This window comes from Mustela putorius, unplaced genomic scaffold (assembly GCF_011764305.1).
Source record: "Mustela putorius furo isolate JIRA1106 unplaced genomic scaffold, ASM1176430v1.1 tig00003993_pilon_pilon_pilon, whole genome shotgun sequence".
Lineage (NCBI taxonomy): Eukaryota > Metazoa > Chordata > Mammalia > Carnivora > Mustelidae > Mustela > Mustela putorius.
Window position 1 is genome coordinate 325,513 of NW_025422132.1, and position 8,782 is coordinate 334,294.

Genomic DNA, 8,782 nt, shown 5'->3' on the forward strand with positions numbered 1-8,782 from the left:
GCCCTGCTGCGTCCCCAGTTGTTCAAGGAACATAGATCTGTGTCATGCCTCTGTTGCCAATGGCAGGGAAAACCACAATTCTTGAAATGCTTATTTTAATAAATGCCTATGATTATGTTTCTTTAGCATTTGGCTAATAGCTCCCAAACCAAGTAGTCAGGGTGAGGAGTTGTCCCTGCCTCACTGTTCTCCAGCCAGATCCCCTCTCTCAGTAATGCCCATCTGATAAAACGCAAAGGATTATCTTTGAGGGAAGAGGGGAGAGTATGCAAAAAGGCTGCTTAATGACTTTTTATTTGGGTGTGAGGTCAGTGAGAGAGCCAATCCCTTCTCTAGGCTTCTCCTATCCCACAAATACTCATGTATCTGCAGGAGATTTGGGGAGAAATTACCAACATTGTGTAGAAAATTTAGATGAATTCTCATCAGGGAATGGCCACTGGGGTACACATCCCCTGGGGGACAAGGCAGGGACAAGGGGTTGTTGGGATGATTTGGACAGCAGTGTCTGGAGAAACTGGCTGGGGTGGATGTCTTTGGAAGAGGCTACTGAAAATTTTCACTTTTTCTAGACTCTGATAGGCCCCACATGGGGTCCTTTCTTTTTCTGGGGAATTAAAATCCTTTAATTTTCTTTACAAAAGACAAGTGACTTACCTTTGGAAGGAGTGAACTTCTTTGTCCAACTTTAAATGTATGAAACAGGGATGCCTGGTGATCATTTTAGTTTTTCTTAATAGTTACTGTCATTATAAAATGGTCCATTGCACAAATTGAGAAAGAGTGGGAGAAAGAGATCAAATCTGTTCGACATGATGATACCTCCGTGTAGTTGGTAAAATGGCATATGTGAACTGGGACGAAAATCTTTGAACCCTTCCGTATGTGTGGGCAGATCTGTCTACACCTACAACTGCAGTGCATTTACTTCCTCATATATCTGCACTTACTATAAAAGTAAAACTTACTAATGCAGAAGTACCCCACTAAAAGAAATCTACTGAGTGTCCATGTGTACATGGGCAATTAAGAGTTCACGGAACGGGGGCACCTGGGTGGTTCAGTGGGTTAGGCCGTTGCCTTCAGCTCAGGTCATGATCTCCGGGTCCTGGGATCGAGTCCCGCATCGGGCTCTCTGCTCAGCAGGGGGCCTGCTTCCCTCCCTATCTCTCTCTCTCTGTCTGCCTCTCCATCTACTTGTGAGCTCTCTCTGTCAAATAAATAAATAAAATCTTAAAAAAAAAAAAAAAGTTCACGGAACGGCTCCACAAATCCTTTATCTTGGTGTAGGGAACAGAAGCCATGCTTTACCTTGGGTAGCTGACAGAGAATACTAAGGACATCAACATCTACCCCTTTCCCTGGACAAGACGTTGGACTATTAAATAAACAATTGAGAACACACGTACTTATTAATTGCTGTGGAAGAAATGGATAAACAATTAGGGCTTCTCAAAAGAATATTTGGAAGGGGCTCCTGGGTGGCTCAGTCGGCTGAGCGTCTGACTCTTGATTTCACTCAGGTCGTGATCTCAGGAGTGTGAGATCAAGCCCGGTGTCAGGCTCTGGTTCAGCATGGAATCTGTCCTTTTCCATCTGCTCCTCCCCCCTCGCCCCCACTCATGCTGTGCTCTACCTCTCTCTCTCTCTCTCTCTCTCTCTCGTTCTCTCTAAAATAAATAAATAAAATCTTGTAAAATATAAAAATAATTTACAAAAAAAAAGAATGTTTGGAGGATATTTGTCTTAGAATGTAAGGACTTTGAACAATTCCCTTGATCTCTCTGAGCCTCAGTTTTCCACACAGTAAAAGGGGACAGGGACACCTTATAGAGATGCTGGGAGAACGGAATGGGATGATTCACAGTCTGTGCATAACTGAGCTCCTGACACGTAACAAACACTCCAGAAATGTTGGTTTTCGTTAGTACTATCAGCTGCATGAATCACTCTTATGGAGCAATTCTAATCTCAAAGTCAAATAATTTCCGATGTAGAATTTTAGGACCGGTAGAGATTTTGTATTTTGGGACTCAATGTTAATGTCATGCCCTTATCCCTGTCTGTACGCAGAGCACTTTCTGGTGCATGTTACTCCCATATACAATTTGGCATTTGAGTCAGCAGTCCTCTGCTGCTATGAGAAGAAAACAGATTTTTCGGTTTTCTTCATTTACAGGGGGTTTCGGTGATATCAAAGCCCAATGATCTCTTATTCTACTTTTGAGAACCACACTTTGTTTTCATAATGGAAATCAAAAGGAAATAGGATTCAAATTCTGAAAGATTAGCCAGAGACTTGCAGCGGAATGCACCTGTTTAACAAAGTGGGGAATCCCAACGGTGTGTCCCCTTTTCTCACCCAAACATTCAGAAGGGAATCCCGGTGTTTCAGTACGTCTGCGTGTATCCTTTACACAAGTCCCTTTCTAGAACTTCACAAAGCTGTCCACCCCACATTACAGTGCTACTATATATAACGGCTTTACATAAGAGAAGAGAGGCCGGCCATTTTTAGCAAATGCGGGTGCCACGTAAAGCCCCTTTCTGAAAGAAAGAACTTAGCTCCGCTTCCTTTGAAGAACTAGAGACTTGAAACTGAAAACTTTATTAATGCCATTGTCCCCTTGTATCAGCAGGTTCCAGAAAGATTCCTGGAAGTTGCGCAGATCACATTACGAGAGTTTTTCAATGCCATTATCGCAGGCAAAGATGTTGATCCTTCCTGGAAGAAGGCCATATACAAGGTCATCTGCAAGCTGGATAGTGAAGTCCCTGAGATTTTCAAATCCCCGAACTGCCTACAAGAGCTGCTTCATGAGTAGAAATTTCAACAACTCTTTTCGAATGTATGAATAGTAGCAGTCCCCTTTGGATGTCTAAGTTGTACGTGTCTAGATTTTGATTTCCTATGGATGTGGATGGGAGGCATGGGTATGTTCTGGAATCAGCTGGTAGTTCCTCCTCGTCATCTTGCGCTCATTTTCTTTGGTTTTCCGTTGCAAGGGGATGGTTATTTTCCTTTGGTCTTTAGTTTACTTTTGCCCGAGGCCCTTAACATTTGGAGACTTTAAAATAGGGTTAATTTTCAGGGAAAAAGAACGTTGACGTGTGGAAATTCTCTAGTCGCAAGGAAAGGCATTTCAAAGATGCTTCTGCTTGATCGATAGTTTATCGCAAATGGCAGTTGGCAGAGGGAGACCCGTGACACGGCACTGCCCCACCGACGGTGACGTGTGTCTCCTGCTTTTACTGCTAACGAGGCCAGAAAACTCAATGAAACCACTACGTAAACTTAAATATTTTGTTCGGTTGGAACTCCGTAAGTTGTATTCCTTGTTTACCCCAAAAGGCCAAATTCCAAAACCAAAAATAGTCACGGTCAAGCCTTTCCATAAGAGAAACGGCGAGTAGGCCCACACGGGTGTACCCGTTTCTTCCGGGGGCAAAGCAATTCTTCACAAAACTGACTCTTTCGAGACGAAGCTGGAAATTCGCACCCGATCTTCCGGTTACATCGCTCTTAAGAGTTACAATCGGGTCTTCGTAATCAGTGAGTATAGATCATTTTTGATAGAGAAACACCCCTTTCACATCATTTTCTATTATCTCACTTCAGATATTAAAAGGCACATACGTTTCAAATGGACTCTTAATTTGGTTTATATGGTTCAACGAGTTATTATGTCTGTTTTATATTTAACACTTGTTTCCAAAAGAAAAAAAAAAGCAACAACAACACTATGTTCTGAATACATTTCTCTAGTAAGGAATAAAGGACATCCCAAGTTGACCATAAAATTCCTGCCTACATTAGACTCTTGTTGACAGTGGTGAGCTGACTTGATCTTCACCACCAAAGAGGAGCCCACGTCAGGATGACCTCTTTTTTCATACGCGAACCCACACTGCCCTGATGGATATCCCAAGTGGTGATGGTCTAATGAAGTGTTTCTTCGTTTTAGGGACAGCATTTTAAAGCAACTGAGAAAGTCTCTTCGAATTCAGAAGCTAGTACTGACCAAATCGTGCGAAGCGTGTGTAGGCAGCATAGGAAAGGTTGGGGTTAACCCAAAAGACGCAATTTCAGCACACCTAAGGAAGCCGGCTGCTGGTGTGCGCTTTCTTCAATGGTTCTCCTCTTCTTCCTTTTTTCTCTTTTTCCAGGTTTTCCGAGGTGTACAGTGTCCCATACTTGCTTTTAAAAAAGTCCTACGGCATTCACGCTTGTTTTCCCAGATGGGTTTTGTGTGCAGATACAGTAAGAATTCCTTGTTCATTGTAATAGGCTTTTCCAGACACCCCCCTCCCTCCCCTTAGGGCATTGGACTTACGCTTAAAATGACACAGGAACAAACCTGGTATTTAGATTATACTGAACACAAATACCATTTTCCCTTAATTTTCATAAAAGTTACATTTGACTCTGGAGAATGCAGGTTGACCCATGTGACTAACTAGCTGACCCAATCGCTGTAATTTACCATCATTTATAAATTCTGCTGATGGACAGGAATGTATGGAGGCAATTACTGTCAGCACAAAGCCTTAAAACCTGCTGACTTTAAATTAAACAGCACAGTCCTGTGATGCCCAGCATCATTCAGGAGGCTAACGGGCCCTCGCAGTGTGCAGCGACACGGGCTGGAACACCACGGGCTTCTCTCTGCACCCCCAACCAATGCATCATCCAGCTCATGCTCCCCTACGTAGCACACACCAAGCCAGCAGATCCAATTTGCTCCGGTTTGCTTGGGGAAAAAAATAAAAAAATGTTTGGATAATCATTGCATTGGAATAAAAAGCAAACCAAAAAAAAAAAAAAAAAATCCAATCAGCACAAAGTAGGGAAGCAATCTCAACTTGTGGTCACACTCTTTTGTCTTGCTTCACGTGAAAGAGTAGGAATTCATTGTTCACGTCCTGAAACCACTGGGTCTTCGCTGTTCCGTGTAATTGACATCAACATCGTGCTGCCATTTACAAGGTAGAAGGCAAAACCGTAGTGTATTCACCTATGTAGACAGACTGCTAGCATCTTCTGATCTGGGGCAAATTCAGTAATGATCCCAGGCTCATTTGGATCTTTAGCATTATTTTCCCCTGCCTTTCTAATTTAAGTAGACGGATTCAGCAAAAGTGTGTGTTCACAACCAACGTTGATGTGCTTATCTATGATAATAGCCGTTCGAGGTTCACTGAGGCATAGAAATGGTTTCAGAGTAGAAATTGCATGAGGTTAAACTCACCTCTTTGTTCGATCACTTTTGCTTTTGGGTGGTTTTTCCCCTTTTTACGATCACAAATCTTGTGCCTCCCAGTGCATTGGAAAGTGACAAAAGCCTGTCTCTCAAAACTCCTACTTAACGATTCTGGGTTTGGTTTGGTTTGGTTTGGTTTTTTAATCATCATCTTTCCAATCTCAGCTCAACTCTCACCAAGTGAAAATTGGCTACTTGGGAGAAAGTTAACTTTCTATGAAGTTGGGAGGGACAGTTTACATAGGAAAAAAGAAGTCTAAAGTGCATGTTGAAATACCACATTACCACTTATTTTCTGCTAACCCTAAATTATTTTTGCATATACACTTGAGGTGATAGTCTGTGCCTAGACCTAAAATGCACCAGCGGGGGGATTTTTAAAAATCCTTCAAAATACCAGTTTTTTCCCACAAGTACAATTGTTCTTGTGCCTTCTGTGGCTTTCGATTTCATCTTTTTGACTTTATTTCCAATTACTACAGCTGCAATAAACACTAGATCTTTTTTTTTTTCTGGCTGTTTGACATAACGTTGATAGCTATGCATATTTTGTGTCTTTTTAAAACAAAGCGGGAGAATACGTTTTTGAAGAAGAGAATTTTTAGAACAGTTTGATACCGCAAATTATTTTTTCTTCAATTGTTTGAGCAGCATTCGAGTTTTGAAAATTCTTGTAGAAGCCAATTTTTTGTAACTGTGGTGCAAATCTTGTGTTTTCTTAGCCTAATGAAAAGTAGTATAGAAGCAATATTTCATACCATGTGCTGTATATGTGTGTGCAGGTGTGTGAACACGAGGACACATACACACATATACACACATGTAAAAATATACATATATATATGCGTGTGAAGTGGAAAGCTTACCTTTTCCTATCTAGATTTAAGGACCTATTTTAGACATTTGTTATGTTTTGTGAAAAGAATGTTCTATTTGCAACAACAAAACATTTAATTCTTACTGTATCTCTGGCTGTTTAATGAGGACGTTTCACATTAAATGGTAAAACAACGTGGAAGATGGTAGAATGTAGTAATTATTTAAGGAAATGTTCACCCACATATTCCTGAAGTTTGCTTTGTGCCTCCGAGTATTATTTAATTCAAGTGTTTTATGTTTGCAGAATCTTTGTTGCTGTGCTAGGGATGTGGGTGAATATCATTTTTAAAAATGTTAAAAACAACAAAAAAAAGCAAAATAAAAACACTAAAGCAAGAGGGGAACTTTTATAAAGCAATGTAAATATTTAACCTCATGGCTGTTGTTACGTAAGACATGAGATTTTAATAAATAACTACATTCTCACAACATCTGTTGAATTTATTAGGAACACTACAGTGACTGTATAGACAGTTGAAAGCATTCTTGAAAATCCTGCTCTCTACTTTTAAAAGATAACAGTCTCTTTCATCAGATGTCAAGGGCAAGGGTAATGCAGTTTCTGTAAATTTATGAAATTTCTTTTCTATGTACATGAAAACACTTGGCAAGTAACCACCACACACACACACACACACACACACACACTCACACACACATGCACGTACACAAACAGGTTAATACTAAGTCATAGAGCTGAAGATCTGGGGGCTTTAAAAACAGGATGTCCCTCAGAAGCAATCATACATTTATCAAAGAAAACGTGGTTTACTGACTCCCTGAAAGCCGTGTACATGTGAGGACAGAGCAAAATCTCTTTGCCCTGTATATTATAGAATATTCATTGGTGTGAATAGTACAAATGTTTCCTTCTGGTACAAACTCTGTGTTTGCAAATTACAAGAAGCATTGTTTTGAAAAAGCTCCCCTTAAAAGAATGTAACTGGTTTATATGAGTAAGCGGTTACTGCATTGCACTTAAATGTTCTGTTGAAGGAAATGCAGTTTTGTTTTCTGTAGATCTGTTGGTTGTAAACCATCTATAAAACTAAAGCTAAAACGTTCATATTCAGAGCTGGGATCAAAACTCTTATTCAACCTTTGCATCTTCTCATAATCATCCTTCTAAGAATATAGCAGGATCTGGAAGCGTCTGGACTTTTGAGTCTTTTAACTGAGCCCTCTCTCAAATCTGACACCCTCTAAAATGCGCAAACGAGCAGAAAAGGCGAACAGACTGGCCCGCTTTTGTGAAAAGGTATTCATTCTGTGTTTTAAAAATATTCTAATCCTCCACGTGGGGAGGGGGGAAACATTTTCAAATTGTATATTACCACTTCAAGGATAGAATTAGAAAAACATGCATTTGGGGTTGGTCTCAGCACTACCTACAAGAATCAAAGGTCATGGCTTCTCCCGATGTTGTCCCAGCCACTTCTTATATGTATATAGTATAAACCGTGAAAAAACACTGCCTTTATATTATTTAGCAATATGTTGTAAATAGCATTATTAAGCTCTTTTTTTGTAATAAAGACCCTTTGATTTGAATATAGTACAATAACTGAACTGATAAAGTCAATTTTTGATTTTTTTTTTTTTTTAGCTAGAGGCAATTTCAATTGTGGATTTTTGTTGTTGTCTATTGTTCTGAAGACTTTGCATAATTTATTGGTTTAATTTATCCTAATTTATTTGATGAAGGTGTACAATTTTGTATTACCAAGGATGTACTGTAATATTAATTGATATGATTAAAAAAATGAGACTCCCTGTCCATATTAAAAAGAAAATAAAAAGGTGCAGTAGACAATTGATTTTAAAGTAAAAGTACAAAAATTTAGTTTGGCAGCTACTAAATTTTAAAACAGAAAAAGTTGTGGGGGTGGGGTGGGTAGGGGGTTTTACTTTGTGTGTTTTAAGCTTTTGTATACTCTCCAAACTTTTACCTTTTGCTTTGTACCACTTAAAGGATACAGTAGTCCAATTGCCTTGTGTGCCTTCCATCTTCTCTTAAACTGAATGTATGTGCAGTATATATGCAAGCTTGTGCAAAATAAAATATACATTACAAGCTCAGTGCCGTTCGATTTTTTTTTTAATCACGTGACATTTAGCTTTTGGACCTGTGTCCCATTTTAGGACAACGGGCTGCTTGGGACTAATATCCATTCCGGACTTTGCTTTCATTAAAATGCTTAATTACACAAGTCTAACATGAATGCTTGCAACTCCTAGAATTGATCTTTTTTACTTCAGATTATTGTAGCAAAGGGCTGTGTGTCTCTTTGAGACCTCTTCTCGCGGATTTAACTTTAAAAATGACAAAAGCTTTGGTTTAAAACAATGTTAGTGAGCTAAATTTAATTCAAAATTGCAAACGTCTAACAGTTCTAAGAATAAGGAGAGGTGTTCCCAAAAATCAAAAATGGCAAATATATCACTTGAAATATGGGGAGGGAGAGCTCATATTGTTTCCCCTCTGGTTGGAGTCAGAACTAAGTACTAATGTAAATTTTCTGAAATCTTTCTAGAATGTTCCTTCAAACGTGACCGGCAGCATGTTTCATACTAAGACCGCTGGTCCTATGGCTTTTGAAAATTTCCTTTATCTCTTTCGCTTTGGTTTAAAACCCTGTCTC

The 8,782-nt window shown here is 39.5% G+C and overlaps 1 protein-coding gene across 5 annotated transcripts in view; it reads left to right on the plus strand.

The window, feature by feature from the left end:
- The window catches only part of PROX1 (prospero homeobox 1), a 52,508-nt gene extending 44,289 nt beyond the window's left edge, over nucleotides 1–8,219 (plus strand). For 4 of the 5 annotated variants that reach the window (XM_045071901.1, XM_045071902.1, XM_045071903.1 and 1 more), the window contains one exon: nucleotides 2,637–8,219. In XM_045071901.1, coding sequence (XP_044927836.1) covers nucleotides 2,637–2,825 — 189 coding nt within the window. In that variant the 3' untranslated portion in view covers nucleotides 2,826–8,219. The remainder of the gene's footprint in view (nucleotides 1–2,636) is intronic. The other variant, XM_013049221.2, reaches the window with a different exon arrangement.
- The last annotated feature ends 563 nt before the right edge of the window (nucleotides 8,220–8,782 follow it).